Source organism: Mus pahari, chromosome 11 (assembly GCF_900095145.1).
Source record: "Mus pahari chromosome 11, PAHARI_EIJ_v1.1, whole genome shotgun sequence".
Lineage (NCBI taxonomy): Eukaryota > Metazoa > Chordata > Mammalia > Rodentia > Muridae > Mus > Mus pahari.
Window position 1 is genome coordinate 31,100,460 of NC_034600.1, and position 18,721 is coordinate 31,119,180.

General features: G+C 38.8%; 1 protein-coding gene across 6 annotated transcripts in view; it reads right to left on the minus strand.

Moving 5' to 3' along the window:
* Positions 1-1,497: 1,497 nt before the first annotated feature.
* Positions 1,498-18,721, minus strand: part of Bdp1 (B double prime 1, subunit of RNA polymerase III transcription initiation factor IIIB) — a 93,373-nt gene continuing 76,149 nt past the window's right edge. For 4 of the 6 annotated variants that reach the window (XM_029543939.1, XM_029543944.1, XM_029543942.1 and 1 more), the window contains exons 35-39: positions 14,538-14,742; positions 11,383-11,419; positions 9,555-9,813; positions 7,758-8,013; positions 1,498-4,215 (exon numbers count right to left, since the gene is read on the minus strand). In XM_029543939.1, coding sequence (XP_029399799.1) covers positions 4,084-4,215; positions 7,758-8,013; positions 9,555-9,813; positions 11,383-11,419; positions 14,538-14,742 — 889 coding nt within the window. In that variant the 3' untranslated portion in view covers positions 1,498-4,083. The remainder of the gene's footprint in view (positions 4,216-7,757; positions 8,014-9,554; positions 9,814-11,382; positions 11,420-14,537; positions 14,743-18,721) is intronic. The other 2 variants (XM_029543943.1, XM_029543940.1) reach the window with 2 other exon arrangements.

Consider the following 18,721-nt stretch of genomic DNA (forward strand, 5'->3'; position numbering starts at 1 on the left):
AGCTGGAACTCCAGGGAGGAACTGAAGCAGAGGCCATGGAGAAACGCTGCATATCGGCTTGGCCAGCTTGCATTTCCCCTACCTCAGGCCCACCTGCCCGGGGGAGGCACCATGCACAGCAGTCTGTCCTACAGCAATAAACAGTCAGGAAAACACCCCACAGACTCGTCTACAGGCCAAGCTTTGCCAGGCATTTTATCAACTGAGAAACAACCGCCACAGTTTGTGTCAAATTGACAAAAAGAAATAACAAACGAACAACAACAAAACCAATCCAAAACTACTGATGAGCAGGCAGGATCTGGCCATAGATCAGGCTGCCCTCCAACTCTGCCCCTCGCCCAAGTGGCACTACATACACCAAGCTAAGTTTTCATCAGGATACTGGATGATATGATGACTATAGCTTCCTAAGAAATAAAATTTTCGATTTCACTATGTTTCTTAAAGTGGACAGACAAAACACATGTATATGTATCTGAAGAAATGGCCACACTAACCAAGTTTCCACAGATAATTCTCTCAAAAAACTTTTGGGCGACTGATTATTTGCCAATAAACATTTCAAAAAGATCTGGCTTATATTATTTTTTTTATTATGGTCAAATGTTTATTTTGAAATTATTTTAATTTATAAATAGAAAACCTCATAGGATGGAGGAAAGAAACAAAAACCACAAAGTATCCAGGCAATGTTTCACTTCACGAGCTTGTCACCCCCTCATTGGTTCACTCATCCCATGATGAGAAAGGACTCAGCCACCCACAATAATGTTATTAATAGGGATATGGATCAGTTTCACAAAGAAGTTAATGAATCCCATGATAGCAAATCCTCTCACTGTGGCTATGGTGAGCTCCTGGAATTCTTTTCTATCGGGTTTGGTACATCTTTTAACCAGCGAATTGAGTCCTTTACAAACTGCCGATTCAATAAACGGCATCACCTGACCCATGCTTGTGAGAGGGTGGCTTGAGAGCGTAGAGACACGTAGCTGAGGAAAATATTCAAATCTGTTTTTTATTCCTGGGACTAAAGCTCCAATTTCTTTCCTTATATAGAAAACAAAGCTTGTGTGTGGGGGAGGAAGGAACAAAAGATCTTGACTTGTTATATATAAAAATTCATTAAAGAATGAAAGTAAACAAAACTTCAAAAACCCCTTCATAAGAAGCATCAAGAATTCTTCTAGCTATGCTATACTATGTATGCTATGCTGTGCTATACTATGGATTCTGTCTCTCTCTCATCCCCTCCCCCTCTCTTTCCTTTTTTTTTTTGGAGACGGGTTCACTAGCCTCAATTCACACCCCTCCTGCCTTCGCATGTAGATTCTGGGATTACAGGCTTAAGCCACCATATCTGGCAATACTATATTTTTATAAAGAAGCATAGATGATAATTGAAAACAGAAACCAGTTAACTGAACATTAATTTCATTAACGCCTTTGTTGTTTGAAAAGGACAAAACAAGAATGGTATAAAATAACTTTTATTTACATAATTTTTATCTACAGAACATTACTGCTTTCTTTAGAACAAGAAAATTTACAAATGACAAGATATTGCTTCTTTGTCAAAAACTTCAAACAAGATATTATACACGGTCACTTGCATTTGAATAATGGTGGTAATCACTGGGTATTAATATTTGCATCTATGTCTTGCCTGGGCCACCTGCTAAGATGTTAAGTGATCAGAGGAAAACAGTCAAGAGAAGGTAAAGCCCTTTCATACATCTCCTTGAAGATTTCTACAGCAAATTCCTTGCAACATCTTTCCACCATCACAAATCTTCCCACCTTAAAGCTAAGCACACTGATTGTGTTTCTCTTCCTAACACTGGTTTGTCCAGTGGCAGCAGGACAACTTGTTGACCGACTTGATTCTCTATACAACAAATGCCCCTGTAGTCTTTATACAATAAATTACATCTTCCATAAAATCGGTTTATTACAGATAAATGAGACAAAGGTTAAAAAAATAAATATTATACAGGGATAAATAATAGTTTAGTCTCGGTGATCTAACCCAAGTAACATTTAAAAAAAAAAACCAACTTTACAGAACATGACATTTTTTAAAACTAACAAAAAGGCATTTATATAGCAATGTGAATTATCTCCATGATTTTTGTGACATTAGTCACATGAAATAGGTGCATACTTTTGAGAATTTCCATCTAACTTATATAGATCTTCCTTTATTACAGACATTAAACTATACATTTTACTCTAAGCCACAGAACAAGAAACATGCTCACAGTAAGTTCAATGAATCAGCACTCTAGACTCATTGAGTTCGATCCTTTTTTGCTTAGAAACATGAAAAGTGGTCACCATTTTATCAATATGAAAAACGAAAAATTACCTAGATGTAAAAATATTTTCCAACTGAAGTATTGCTCATTTCATAATACAATGAACACAGTTTTTGAATCTTAGACACATCCTGCAAATAGCTCCTACAGACAGACACCAGCACCTTCGGATTTTTATTCACTGTAGTCTAGGGCTGGGAAAACTTGTGGTACAGTGTTTGCCTAGCACTTGGAAAGGTGGCTTCTACTCCAAGCACAGCATGAAAGTGGGCATGGTGGTACACTCCTGTCCTCCCAGAGCGGAGGACTACAAGTTGAAGAACACCCTCACCTACATACAGGGCAAGGCCAGTCTTGAACACCTGAAGCCCTGTGGGAAAAAGGAAACTACGGCCTAATGAGCGAGATCTAAGCTAAAGTCCTGCCAACTTCAGCATCCGCCGAGCAGCTGGACCAGGGCCACTTGGGCTACTGTTCAAAAAGAATGTTTTATGGAAAAACTTCTATATATTAATCTATGAGGCTTTATAATAAAGTTGAATACACCTGCTCTTTGGAGCATTTAATTTGAACCAGGGGAAAAATTGTTAGGGGAAACAAGACACAAAAAATCATAAGACTCAAAATTAAAAACAGCCTAGTTCATAATGAGGACATCACTAGCTTTGCTAAGTTTTCCTGTCTTATTTTCTGCTTCAACATCAGGTTCATGTTTTGTGGTTGAAGGCCCACATGTCCTGTGAACAGAATTTAGTAGGGAAAATAGCTATCACTATTTGTGTGTATGTGTGTGTAAAAAAGATTCAGTTATATAGGACAATTTGTCCTTTATGTTAATTTTTTTCTTCCAATGAAAATCCTGAGATTAGAATAAGAAAAGCAAAAAATATTCACAGTATAAATTCAATATACTAAAGTATGAGAAAAGTATTCAAAATATGAACACTACCTAAACATTTTTAAGTATGACATTTTAAAATAGCTTTTAAAGTAAAGAGGAAAAGGAGACAAATTATTTGTTAATGCTTTCTTTACCCAAATTTGATAAGTGAAAATAATTAAATTGGGATATATTTTAAATAAAAAATTTAAAAATAAATAATCTCTTTGATGCGCCGACTTTATAAATAGCAAGTTTAAATACTAGATCTTCAATCAGGACTAATGCTACATCACCATGAATTAGAAAAATACACATTTTTTTTTTTCCAGTCAAATAGATGATAGAAAAGTTTTAACTTTACCATACCAAAGTGGAGTTTCACAATTTGCTTTCATATACTTACAGGTAACCGGTCACCCTCAAGAAAAAGAAAAATGAAAGGAAAAACAAACAAACAAACAAAAACAAAACAAAACACAGAAACAAAACACCTTTAGAAAAGAAGGTCAGCAAATGTTAAGCACAATCAAGCTCCCAGTATGTCAGCACTATGATTTATACAGATGTGTGTGCACACAGTTCTCAAGCCCAGGTGTGCTCAGCACAGAGGACATCAAATGTAAACAAGCTGCAATGCCTGTCAGTGAGAGCAGTCTTAATTGCTTGATATTTCCAAAATGCAGGGTCAATCAGAACGAAATGTTTCCCACTGATTATAAAAGCTTCAAATGAAGCTCAATAAGTATTCAAAATTGACCTAGATCAGAACAGGCAGTGGCGCTTTTCTAAACACTGCGTGGTTAAAGTCAGGGTCGCTGGAAATTTCAAACTCATTACGAAAATAGAAAGTAAAAAGAAGGGGAACCCCAGAAGAGTGCTTTATTGTGTTTCGTCCACTTCAATGAAGATGTCACTGAAGACAAACTCTGAGACCGGGGTCACCTCTTCCTCAGATGCTCCTTTGGGCCCATTTTTACACTCTTCTTTTAGCAATGGCGGATCAGAAGAAACCTAGGAAGATAAGAAAGCTGAAATGTAATATGCTGCTTAGATTTGCTACTGGGGACTGGTACACTGCTTTCCTAACTGGCACTAGGTGTTGGGCTCAATCCCTAGCAAAGAGGAAAACAAAGGGACCCGATCCCTAGGCAACAAGAGCTTTAACACTGACTAAAAGGTGGCTTTTGGAACACAGTCTGGGGAGAGAGCACCTGGAGAGACCACTCAGCGATTACAACACTTGCTGCCCAAGCAGGAAGCTGACAGTTTGGATACTCAGAACCCATAGAAATGCTAGGCAGGCATGATGGCCCAAGGTCTACCTCAGGCCTATACACACATGTGCCCACACACGGGTGAAAACATAGACACACGAGAAAAAAAACAGAAGCAAACTAAATTTTTAATACCCATTGTTAAGTAAATAAATGACAGTGTGATTACCTCATCCTGATTCTCAGAAAAACAAATTTTAATATATAGAACTAAATCACTGGTAAGTCTACACCTAAAACATTTTAATTGCTAGAGTGAGAACTGATGCTCAAAAATCAAAAATTAACATAGTTATAAATCTTTAAAAAAACATAAAACAGCACAATACTAATATATGAACACATACAAATACCAATGAAACAGATGTGTGAACAGAGATTGAATTTTCTTAATAATCCATGCATATGTATGTATGCCTGCATGATTTTATGTGCACCACAGTTAGAACAGTTGTGAACCATCTTGTGGATGCTGGGACCAACCTGGGCCCTTGGCATCCACATCCCTGGGCGCTTGGCTGTAAGCGCTCTTCAGTCTCCAAAAGTCAGTTCTTTAGATGGGCAGAACTGAATGGACTCAGGGAGTTATGAAGTAAAATAAAGTAATGATAAAGAATTGAGAGGAAGATATGTTGGGGGTTCTCGGGGGGGGGGTATGAGAATTAAAATATGATTTAAAAAATGTGGTGCACATCTTTAATTCCAATACTTGGGAGGCAGAGGCAGGTGAAGGTGAATCTCTATGAGTCTGAGGCCAGCCTGATCTCACACAGAGAAACCCTATCTCAAAAAAAAAAAAAAACCAAACAAACAAACAAACAAACAAACCAAACAAACAAAACAACAAAAATCTACTGTAACAAACCATAGAAAGATATTTTTATCTCTTAGACTAAGGATATCTTTTGAAATGATTACAAAATCTGAAGACAAAATGCTTTTGACAAATTTACCTACACAAAACTAAAAAATAGCTGCATGACAAAAGCAAAAACAAGGGGGCTGGTGAGATGGCTCAGTGGTTAAGGGCAGTGACTGCTCTTCCAAAGGTCCTGAGTTCAAATCCCAGCAACCACATGGTGGCTCACAACCATCCGTAACAAAAATCTGATGCCCTCNTCTGGAGTGTCTGAAGACAGCTACAGTGTACACACATATAATAAATCAACCAATTAATCAATCAATCTTTGGGGAAAAAAAGCAAAAACAAAATAAAAATATACATGGTATACAGAAAAATACTGCAACCTATATTATAAAATGTATCTTTCCCTTAATATTCTTAAGATAGTCTAAAAATCTCTATGAAAATAAAAGACAAGTTTCTTTTAAGTCAAATACCCAGATTGTGTCCAACTGCACACAATACAAGTCTGTGCTCATAAAGGCTGGAGAATGAATGGGCACAGGGGACATCTCTCTATCTTAAACCCTTGGATCCCAGCTAAAGCCAGCTGGGGTCAAGAAGCAAGATCATGATCTAAAAGCAAAGTGTGTGTGTTGGGCTGGAAGCAGAGGTTGCAGTGGTGGTGTGACTACTAATACATAGTAACTGCCATAGCCCTATGAAGACAGAGCCGGTAGAGTCTATCAAAAGAGCAAGTACTCATCCTTCTTTTGACTTCTAATTCTATCTATTAATAGAACAAATGTTTGTATTCTATATTGTTCTATAAATGTCTATTAAGTCTAAAGATGAACAGGTAAAATGATCTATTTATAAGACAATTATTACTGTGTTGTTTGATACGGCACATAATTACGAACAACCTATATGCTTATAAGATCAGTATTACTAATGAGCACGGCACAGTAATGGAATACCACGTAGTTATTACAGATAGGCTGACATATGGTGGCACAAGCCTGAAATCCCAACATTCAGATGACTGAGTCGAGAGGATTAAGCTTTATTATTGAGATTTTTGTATAAGATTAAAAAAAAAAAAACCAACAATGAGAATACTTTTAGACATTTATCACTAAAAAATAAAAATATATGTTTCTATGTAGACATACATAAATGTTCACATCACCTCTGCTCACAATGGTAAAAAACTTTAAAAGAACAGAGAGGTCCTTCTACAGGGTAACTGAATAAAAGAAACTGAGTCTTTAATCCCAGCAGACAGGCAGACCTCAGTTCAGGGACAGCCTAGTCTACAGAGTGAGTTATAGGCCAGTTTTAAAAATCCCTGTTTCGAGCCAGGCAGTGGTGGCGCACGCCTTTAATCCCAGCACTTGGGAGGCAGAGACAGGCGGATTTCTGAGTTCGAGGCCAGCCTGGTCTACAGAGTGAGTTCCAGGACAGCCGGGGCTATACAAAGGAACCCTGTCTCAAAAAACAAAAAACAAAAAACAAAACAAAACAATCCCTGTTTCAAATAAAAACAAACAAAAAAAACATACTGTGATACATCCATACCACAGAATACTATTTTGCAACAAGTAATGAGGAACTAGAGTCAGAAATAGATATAAAGATCAGAATTTCCAGGGCCAACCTGAGCTATACACTGAATTCTGTAAGATACCTCAACCTGTATAATGAAAATGTCATCTCAAAATAATAAAAGAAAAAGTAAGTAAAACAAACTACCAGAAAAATCAACAAATTAGTAATATAAAACTACCTGAATGAATAATTAGGTAAGCAGATACCCTGTTAGCAGTGGAGGACATGAATAGACTGTTAAAAAGATGGACGATGCAAAGGAACTTGCTTATTCTGAGACACTCGTATGCTGTGTTTACACTGCCCCAGTCACACTGCTAACAGCTATGAGCATTCTGTAATACACCTGATAATAAAGCTAATGCTGACAAGATAGGTCACGGGGAAGGCATTTTCCTAGAATGCATGAAGCCCCAAGTTAAATCCCCAGCACTGTAGAAGTAATAATAATATTTTAGCAGTCATAAGTCAGTAAGGAGAGGGTCACAGATTTCTTTTTCATCCTAGACTTGTCATTAGACAGATTCAGGATGCATAGAAATAATATACAAATTCTAGTTTTATGCTCCTTTGAATTTTTATTAGTCAGGACTTTTCCCCAGACAAATAACACCACAGTAGTACTTCACTTTGCTTCTATGGGCCAGAGAGCTGCATTGAAGGAACTGCAAGTTAGTGTCCCATTTCTGGCTGTTTCAATAGCTTATACTAAATTAGGTACATTTTTGTGGTAAAAAGAAGTTGTACTAAAATAATTTCTGACATCCCTCGTTCAGATGATAGATGTATCTCACACACAATAAAATACAACAGTTCTCACATACCTGAGTTGCTGAACTTTCAGAACTTCCAGTCTTATCAGACAGAGTATCGGTAACACTTGGTGATGGGAGTGGAGCTGATGATTCTTGATTTTTTTTCTGGCTTGTATTATGCAGATTAGGTTTTCTCAAATTTCGCCGCGATACAGGTATCTGAGGCTTTAGGCGCTTCTTACTATGGGCTTGAGTCACTTCATCAGATTCCAAACTATTTTTTGGACATAGTAATGATAAAAATCCCAAAGGCCTTCTACCAGGTCTAGAAATGAAAACACAAAAGATTTAAATATACAGGTATACACACAAACACACATATACTCCTTTTGTTGCTGATTTGATAGGAGGTCTTTCTCTATGTGGCTAAGGTCTCCCTGACTCAGCCTTCTAAGCAATGCTATGCTGTGGCTAACAGGCTTGTGTTGCCACACTGTGCAAGGTACATTCTTTTGTCAGGCATGGTGATACATGCCTTTAATATCAGGACTCAAGAGGCAAAGGCAGGTGGGTCTTTTAGTCCCAAGCCAGGCAGGAATACATAGTGAAGGCTGTGCTTAATAAAACTACAACAAAGAAAATCACATATTCTTAATATAATTTTATTTCAATTAATGCTAAAGTGGTATATTTTACCAAATACTGATGACACTACACTATGATGAATATCTGTGACACAGGCAAGGTTGTTTAAGCTTAAAAGTGCACATGAATTACCTGGGGAGCATTATCAAAATGGAATTCTGAATTTGAAACAGGTAAGGCTTGAGTCAAATGCTCTATGACTATAAGTTTTAGGAAACACGCCCAGTCCACGGTGCAGCTGCTTCTGTGCTGCAGCAGAACTCACACAGCCCTGAAGCCTAAGAATGGTCTGGGTGAGCTTTGGTGTTGCCGGGGTTTGGTTTTGGTTTTTTCAAGGCAGGGTTTCTCTGTGTAGCCCTGGCTGTCCTGAAACTCACTCTGTAGAGCAGGCTGGCCCTGGACTCAGAGATTCACATGCTCCTGGCTCCCAGGTGCTGGAAAGGCCTGCGCCAGCATCCAGCCAATATTTGTTTGTTTGTTTTTTCAAGACTAGATCCCCTATGTAGGCTCTTGCTGTCCTGGAACTCATAATTAACCAGTTGAAGGCTGGCCACAGACTCACAGAGATCTACCTGCTTAGTGCTAAGATTAAAGGTAAGTTTCACCATGCTCAGCTTGAAATAAAGTCTTTTAAAGACATACATGTCTTTTCCCTTTAGAGAGAGCTAGTGCCTGTTATCCTCAACTTAGCATGTTAAAGTTTCCAATGCAGCTGACAACTGTAATTACTAATTACCCTAAAGACTTCTTTCTAGTGTAAAGTGAAAACAATGAGGCAGCAGTAAGTATAGACCTAAAGAGAAACCATACTAAAAGCCAGAAGGAAACAAAATGACACACTATTTGGAAATTGAATAGAACAACTTCCAGAGTCATAGGACACCAACTCTATGTTGTCTCATCTCGGCTACATGTTTGTTTCATACAACACAATGTGTATTCATCAAAATAATGACCACAAACAGACTGGAAGGGCAAATATCTAAGGATTTGCTGTCTGACACAGTCAGTTTCAGTACAGCTAAGCTCCAGTCATACAGAATGTATACCTGGACTATTTCTCTATGTCTTAGGCTAAAATGTCTTCCCTTTACATAACTGATGGAGGTTACATCTAGAAAACAACTTAGCACTGGGTTTCATCCTCTATTGAGCCTGCTGCATGTTGTTTCTCCTTACCTAAGGGCAGAGAGACAGTCACTACAGAGTCTCTAATAATACCTGGTCAGAGGGGGTTTTGTAGAGGGTGTCACGCTGTCCCTTTGTTCAGAATTAGAAGCAGGTTCAGTTTTCTCTTCTTTATCAGATACTATCTCACTTTGAGGCAATTGAGTCATGTTTTCTACACATGCATCTTTGATTTCATCAAGAGACCCAGATGATCCTGTATCAGTTGGTTCATTGTGTTCCTTTTGAGGTTTTGAGGTTGCATGTGTACTCTCTGAGGTAGGGAAAATGCCTTGTCCCATGCAAGACTCTGCTTCAAAGAGAAAAAAACAGAGAGGAGATTTGAAATATTGAAAAAGGAGTCAAATAAATTGGAGTATAAGAAGGAAAAACCCATGGTGTTCTATAAGAAACCCAGCTTAACAAAACCAGTCTAATATAGTCAGTGGAGTAGACAATTAGAAACTATTGATCAGAGCAGGGAACTGTGGTATAGGCCTGTAATCCTAGCACCCAAAAGGCTACACAAAAAGACTGCTTTATGAGTTTAAGGCCAGCCTGGGCTACACAGAGTCCTATAGAGTGAGACCCTGGAGAAGGGGAAGGAGAGGGAGAGGGTGGGAAGAGGGGAGAGAGAGGGGCAGAGTCAGATGGTCAGACTTGAAGAGGGAGATTGCCAAAAGAATGAAGCAACACAGCCACACGTGACTCCAGTATTGACAAAAGTCAGAACAAAGTAGGGTTTACACCAAAGGGAAAAAGAGCAAGAACATCAGCAAGCAAAAAGAGGTCACAGGATGGCTGAAAAGCACGCAGTAATAGAAAGGCTAAGCAGTGAAAACAAGGAACCAAGGCCAGGCTTCTCTGTGAGGCAAGCTGGCCAGCCTGATGTACACAGTGAGTTCAGGACAGCTGGGGTTACATATTGTGACCCTGGGTGTGATGATACATGCCCAGAATCCCAGCAATTGGGAGGTAAAGACAGACAGATTGCCATAAGTTCAAGGACAGCCAGGAATAGACAATAAAACCTTCTTTAAAAAGCAATTCTCGGTCCCATCAACAACAAACTGCACCACAGAAGCACAGGAACATGGAAAGGCCAATCAGGCCAGTCAGCATGATCCCTCCTGACTGGGAAAGGCGTGATGGGGACCTAAGTCTACCAGTAAAACTGATCAACTATGTCAGAGACACAGCAAAGAAATCAACTCTGGACCCAGAGAAGACTCAGCAACATGGATGTAAAGGCAGCAGGGAAACAGATTTGGGGATGAGAGAGGAGGTATGTGAAGAGCAGGGACAGACAGAGGGATAGGACACAAGAAAAATGTTGGGAATGAAAAAAGTGAATCAATTAAAACCACCATGGAAAGCATTAACGACAAACCAGACCACTCTTCTCCCAAAGATACTAATAAAACTGTAACACAGAATTGTTGTACTAGAAATACCATGCATTAGCACAAAAACAGCCATGTAGTACAGTAGCATAAAACAGAAATACATATGCAGCTACAGACACCTGGTTTCCAACAAAGGTACTAAAACATTGACGATAGCCTAATTTCTTCAACAAACAGTTCTGAGAAAACTAGTCACTGCCATACAGAGCGAAGCTAAGTCAGCTACCTCTTACCCTGTATAAACTCAATTTAAATATATCAAAGGCCTTACTCTAACCCTACGTGGAACATAAGGGAAATCTAAATGCAAGCACAGATAAGGACTTTCTCAATGATATTATCCCTCTTAAAACTTAGTATGCCTAAGGTTTACTGAATATCTGTTTTCCTCATGGTGATGGCTCTTATAATAAATTAAAAAAAAAAATCAAGGGCACTTAGCAAAATGTACTCTTATTTAAATTTATTTCACTCACCTGTTTTCTCAAAAACATTTAATTCCTCTGAACATACCTGTTTCAAAAAATATACAAAAAGTTTTAGCAATCCACTTATTATGTAAATTACAATCCCATCCCCTCCCTCCATCATGCTAGAGAAAATGAGCATTTCTGAGAACACTCTATAGAGTCAGATGTAGAATCAGATCTCAATTTAAACATCTGTGAAAAATATATATACTGCTGCTATTTAAACTGCTCTAGAGCACAATGGAAAGTGAAAGCTGTCAAATGTCTATTATCTCCAGCATATACCAACTACCAAATCTCAAAAGACATCAAATGAAACAAATTGTTCCTATTTATGGAGCTGAGTACCCAAGTCAGGGTCTCACACAGGCTAAGCACATGCTCTAGCACTGAGGGACATCCCTTACCCTCAACTCAAACACCTTTAAAAAGAGCCGACTGACAAAGTAATAAATACATCATGGTTAGCAGACTTCCAAAAATGCAAAGATGATCCAACATGATAACAATCTACTTCATGACTCTACTAAGTCTAATATAATTCAACAGGAGAAAATCGTACTTACAGAACTATCGATTCTTTAGAAAAAAAATTAAAGTTTTTTTGTAAGGTTGTCAGGCTGTTTTCAAACTCTTAGTCTCGACCAAACAGAGTACCTAGTATGCTACTTTGAGTTAAAACAGCATAGGAGAAAGCTGGCTGTGGTAGCATTTATCTATAATCCCATCTTGGAAGACAGGCAGAATAATCTTGAGTTTGAGTCCAGTCTGGGCTATAATACCTGATCCTTCTTGTCCCAAAAGAAAGAAAGAAAAAAGACAGAGAACATTTTATAACCAGTATTTTATTGTTAAAGTTAAAACAAAACTTATAAAATAAAATCACAAATAATAACATACACAAGTATGTGTATGTTAATAAGATACAAATATTTACTCTTTTTTTTTTTAAGTCTACTTGTTTTATACAGATTTTCTAAAGTAACTTTTTCTGTTTCGCTTTATTCATGTATAAGTTATTTGGCTTACACTGGGCTTCCAGTTAGAAAACAGAAAGTCAGGCTAGAACTGAAAGACTCCTCTATTTGTCACTGTGTACTTGTGCACTGTTGGGAACTAATCTAGGAACTGGTGTGTGCCAGACAGGTGCACTAGCACTGAACTACACCCAGGTCTGTAGTCTTATTTAAATTTATTTCACTCACCTGTTTTCTCAAAAACATTTAATTCCTCTGGCAGACTTTTTCATTATTTTGTTTTTTTAAGGCATTCTAGTTGTGGAACTCAGATTGGCCTGGAACTTAGGATAGCCCAAGCTGCCCTCAAAATTATGATTTTCTAGCCTCAGTCTTGCTGATGGGGGAAATTATAATCATGTACCATCTTCCTGGGTATAATATGTCCTTATCAGAAGTGAGAAAAAGTTCTCTGACGTGTGTGTGTGTGTGTGTGTGTGTGTGTGTGTGTGTGTGTGTGTATGTCTGACTGAAAGTCATGAACCTCCTTGTTTAGTGATTAGAGCAGTGTTTCTCAACCTTCCTGATGTTGCAACCCTTTAAAACTCCTCATTTTTGTGGTGACCCCAACCGTAAATTTTTTATTGCTACTTCATAACTGTAATTTTGCTATCATGAATCATAATCTAAATATGCTGGATATCTGATACGTGACCCCCAAAGGGGTCAAGAGCCATAGGTTGAGAACTGTTCACTGTTCAGAGTATATAGATTATAGGTATGTTTCACTATTTGTAATCCGTAAATTTTGCTTTGCTATAGAAAAAAATGTTTTAATTAGTATACTGTGCACTGTGAAGGGACAGTGATGTAGGCAGTAATATTAACTTTAATATTGTTCACCATAAGTTTATTTTTAAAAACATTTTTATTTATTTTATATATGTGTGAGTACAGTACACTGTCGCTCTCTTAACACACACCAGAAGAGGGCATCGGATCCTATTAGAGATGGTTGTGAGCCACCATGTGGTTGCTGGGAATTGAACTCAGAACCTCTGGAAGAGCAGTCAGTGCTCTTGAGTCATCTCTCTGGGCCCTTTATTTTTATATTTTAAGGGATACATGTGGGGGCAATGTAAAGACTCAGTAGACAAAGTATTTGAGTTTAAGCATAAGAACTGTGTTTAGTGTCCAGCCCTCCACTAACAATGGCAGGTATGGCACATGTGCTTGTAGCCCTAGGGCTGGGCAGACAGAGACAGGAGGAGTCATGGGCCCAGCAGTCTGGACCTCAAAGAGGCTGATCAGAGGGCAGTACCAGAGGCAGTCCTCTGACTCCACCCACATTCACTTCACTCCCCACACCCTTGGAAAGTGAATATTGTTATCAATGTGTTAACTATGTACAGGACCTGGGCTCAATTTTCAGCACCCACATGGTGGCTCACAACTATAGCTAACTCCTGGCCCAGTGGATCTAATGCCCTCGTTGATCTATTTTATTTAATAAACTTTGTTTTAACTATTGTGCATGAAAAGTTCCTCCTGTCTTTTTTGTTCTTTTGGTGTCAACGATGACTGAGCTAAGTCTGCAATGTTTCATAAGGCAATGTTCCTCACAGAGGGGAGCAAATGAAATGTCTCAGGACATGATTTACAGAACAGTCAAGGAATCCAAAGATGGCCAATGTGGCTAGCTAGAGAGTGAGATAGAGACTGCACAAAATGACACCAGGCACTGGAGGATGTGGCTTTATTCCTGAGAGAGAGAAAAAAAATGCTAATGCATGATGAGGAGGGGAATATTATTATTACTTTCACTCATTAGAAAGTTCATTCAGAGCCCTAAAGTTGTTACTCTACAGTCCACAGTTGCTAGGGAGGTGGCAGAGTGAAGATCTAGACTATCAGGAAACTATCAGCTTTACTTTCAGCCACTGGAGGTTTCCTGATTAATGTACAATTACTCCTTTGAACCGGTTAAAAATGATCATCTCAAAAACTACTTTGACCTGTATATATGATAAGTATCAGAAAAATTTTGCCATATGTCTATACAGCAGTATGTATGTATGTATGTATGTATGTATGTATGTATGTATGTATGTGTGTGTATGTATGTATAAAGGTTTAAAGATAAATGAGAAGAATAGAAACAGACCCTTGGAAATGTGGCCAAGGCAGTTAATAACCTAATCTTACCTCAGAGGTACATTCTTGATAATCAATTTGTGGAGCAAGTGAGAACTTTTTGGCAGGAGGAACATGAATACTTTCATCAGGACTGCAACAAAATCTCTTCCTAGATGTAAGGTCCAAATTAGCAGGAGGCTTTTCAGAACTGCCACTTCTAGAAGGAGATAAGGACGAAGCATCTTGAACAACTGAAGAGGTTTGTAAACTCCCACTGCATAGAAAACAAATGCATGCAAACCCAGTGAATTAGAAGCTGCTTAATGAAGTCACTATTCCAATGAAAGTCCTCATGAGTAACAGAAATAAAAGCTGGTAAATAGTTTGAGCCGGGTGGTGGTGGCGCACGCCTTTAATCCCAGCATTTGGGGGGCAGAGGCAGGCGGATTTCTGAGTTCGAGGTCAGCCTGGTCTACAGAGTGAGTTCCAGGATAGCCAGAGCTATACAGAGAAACCCTGTTTCGAAAAAACAAAACAAAAAAAAGTTTGGGGTGTGGATTCATACTCAAGGGCTTCACAACTTAAACCCCACAACACTGGATTAAGTATAAACATCACACAAAGCATTTTCCCTGTCTATAAAGCTTTAATTCTCTAATAACAAGTCAAATAAGTGTCACATGATGAAAAGTAGTTCATTAGCTCATGTCTCAAAAGCAACAAGACAGAACTGTATGGCAGATAGACCTTTGGGTTGTTTTTTGATTGTTTGGCTGGTTGGTTTTGGCTTTTCCTGGTTTTGAGACAGGATCTTTCATGTAGCTCTGGAGGTCCTGAAACTATAAATAGACCAGGCTGGCCTCTGGCTCCTGTGTGCTAGGATTAAAGAAAGGCATATGCCATCATACATGTCTCAAGTATATATATTTAAATGAGATCTTCATCAAATATAAAAGCATATTGTCTTCTCTAAGTTACCACATAGGTACTAAGTAAGACCTCCACAACAGTCAGCAACAGTGTCAGGGCTGTCATAGTACTCACTGGCATAAGACAAGTAGCACTGGGGTAAAGGAAAGGTGGCCCCGATACAGCAATAGTGCCTTTCTATACCCAACTCTTTTCTTTTTAAACTTATTTTATTAGATATTTTCTTCATTTACATTTCAAATGCTATCCCAAATGTCCCCTATACCCTCCCCCCACCCTGGTCCCCTGCTCACCCACTCCCTCTTCTTGGCCCTGTATGGAGCATATAAAGTTTGCAAGACCAAGTGGCCTCTCTTCCCAATGATGGCTGACTAGGCCATCTTCTGCTATATATATGCAGCTAGACACAAGCTCTTAACAATATAGATTGGACAGACAGACAAAACACCCTCATGGAAATACGCTAAGTTGCACTAAAGATCAAATGGATGTACACACGTAAATTTAGTAATACACTGCATAAAGATTTGACTAAAGAAATCACAAGGGAAAATAAAGATTTCCTAGAATCAAGGGATTTTGGAGATGGCTTAGTCAGCAAAGTGCATACCACAAGAATGAGGGTCTGAGGAGAGAGCTGCAGTCTGTAACCTTAGAGCTTTGCTTCTTGTGAAGGGAAGGAGCAGTGAGAGACTAGCCTGTCATTCTAACTAAATCAGCGAGATTCCTATCTGAAAACATACAGAGGGAAGGGGTGAAGAGATGGCTCAGTAGTTAAGAGTACTTGTTTCTTAGCTGGGTGTAACAAGGCACTCCTTCAATAGCAACACAGAGGCAGAGGCAGAGAGGCAGAGAGGCAGAGGCAGAGGCAGAGGCAGAGGCAGAGGCAGATGAAGTCTCTATGGTTAAGTTTGAGGCTAAACTGAACTACATAGAGAGTTCTGGGACTGCCAAGAGTACATAGGAAGACTGTTTAAAATCTAAAAAAAGAGAAAAAAGGAGGAGGAGAAAGAAAGAGAAAGAAATTGAGAATACTTGTTCTTCAAGATCTGGGTTTAGTTTCTAGCATGGTAGTTCACAACCATCTGTGATTCCAGTACCTATATAGGAAAAGCTAAACCTAGTAGAAAGTTTATAGCTAAGGCAGATAAATTAACATTAAAAGGAAGAATAAGGCTGGAGGCATAGTACAACCAGAAGAGTAGTTGCCCTGAAAGCATAAACTCAATGTTAGGAATTCACATGAAAAAGGCTGGGCATAGTGGCATGTATTTCCAGAGTTAGAGAGGTGGACAAAGGCTAATCACTGGGGCTTGTTGACCAACAAGACTAGCTTATTTGGTGAAGTCCAGCCCAGTGATACACTGTCTCAAAAGCAAAGTTGTATTCTGATTTGGTAGAAAATAAGTATGATAATAAAATGTGTATTATCTTCATTGAGTAGTCTTTGTACATTCCTGAAAAATCCTTGTACTGAGCTAATTCTGTTAAACAGTTTATATAGACTCTAATCACACAATGTATTAGTTTTTGCTATAAGTAAACACAAACATAAATATAACATCTTCAACACATACATCGTACCAAAAGCAAACAAACAAACCAACCCATCAAATTACAGTGTATAAGCAAGGCTTCAGGAAGGCAGTAACTGAATCCAGAAATGGAAGATGGAAAGTGAAATGACCAATGAAATAAAGCAGACGCTTTGCCAGAGAAAAGAAAAAGCCTGTCCCAGCAGAAGACACAGCTTCTGGGACAGACATAGTTTCGGGTTCCAGACATCTGGGCACCTTCCCTGCTAGAAGAGAGGTGGCTGCCTGGGAGGGCTCTTACTGCCGGAGCAGGTGAGGGAACGAACCATCTTCTGTCCCCCGTCCCTTGGACACTAGTCTGTCCAGGTGACTGCGCAGACCGCAGAGGCAACACATCTTCTGGGACAGGCCCTGTTTTGGGCCTTCATCTTCAGCCATGAGGTAGGTCTGAACACCAGACCTCTGTGCACCTTCCCTGCAAGAGGAGAGCTTGCCTGCGGAGAGTACTCTGACCACTGAGACTCAGGAGAGAGCTGGACTCCCAGGACTGCTGACAGAGGCTAACAGAATCACAGGAGGAACAAGCTCCAACCAGAGACAACTATAACAACTAACTCCAGAGATTACCAGATGGCGAAAGCCAAATGTAGGAATCTTACTAACAAAAACCAAGACCACTCACCATTATCAGAACCTAGCACTCCCACCTCAGCCAGTCCTGGATACCGCAACACACCCGAAAAGCAAGACTCGGATTTAAAATCATATCTCATGATGCTGGTAGAGGACTTTAAGAAATGCATTAATAATTTACTTACAGAAATACAGGAGAACACTGCTAAACAGGTAGAAGTCCTTAAACAGGAAACACAAAAATCCCATAAAGAATTACAGGAAAACACAACCAAACAGGTGATGGAATTGAACAAAACCATCCAAGACCTAAAAAGGGAAGTAGAAACAAACAAACAAACAAACAAACAAACAAACAAACAAAAACCAACGTGAGACAGCTCTGGAGATAGAAACCCTAGGAAAGAAATCAGGAACCATAGATGTGAGCATCAGCAATAGAATACAAGAGATAGAAGAGAGAATCTCAGTTGCAGAAGATTCCATAGAGAACATGGGCACAACAATCAAAGAAAATGAAAAAGGCAAAAAGATCCTAACTCAAAACATCCAGGAAATCCAGGTCACAATGAGAGACCAAACCTACGGATAATATGAGATGAGGATGAAGATTTTCAACTTAAAGGGCCAGCAAATATCTTCAACAAAATTATATAAGAAAATTTCCCAAACCTAAAGAGATGCACATGAACATAAAAGAAGCATACAGAACTCCAAATAGACTCAACCAGAAAAGAAATTCCTCCCAACACATAATAATCAGAAGAACAAATGCACTAACTAAAGATAGAATATTAAAAGCAGTAAGAGAAAAAGGTCAAGTAACATATAAAGGCAGACCTATTAGAATTACATCAAACTTCTCACCAGAGACTATGAAAGCCAGAAGATCCTGGACAGATGTTATGGAGACCCTAAGAGAACACAAATGCCAGCCCAGGCTACTATACCCAGCAAAACTCTCAATTACCATAGATGGAGAAATTAAAGTATTCCACGATAAAACCAAATTCACACAGTATATTTCCACTAATCCAGCCCTTCAAAGGATTAGTGGAAAGGACTGAAATTACACCCTAAAAAATGCAAAAAAGTAATCCTTCAACAAACCTAAAAGAAGACAGTCCCAAGAACAGAATCCCAACTTTAACAACA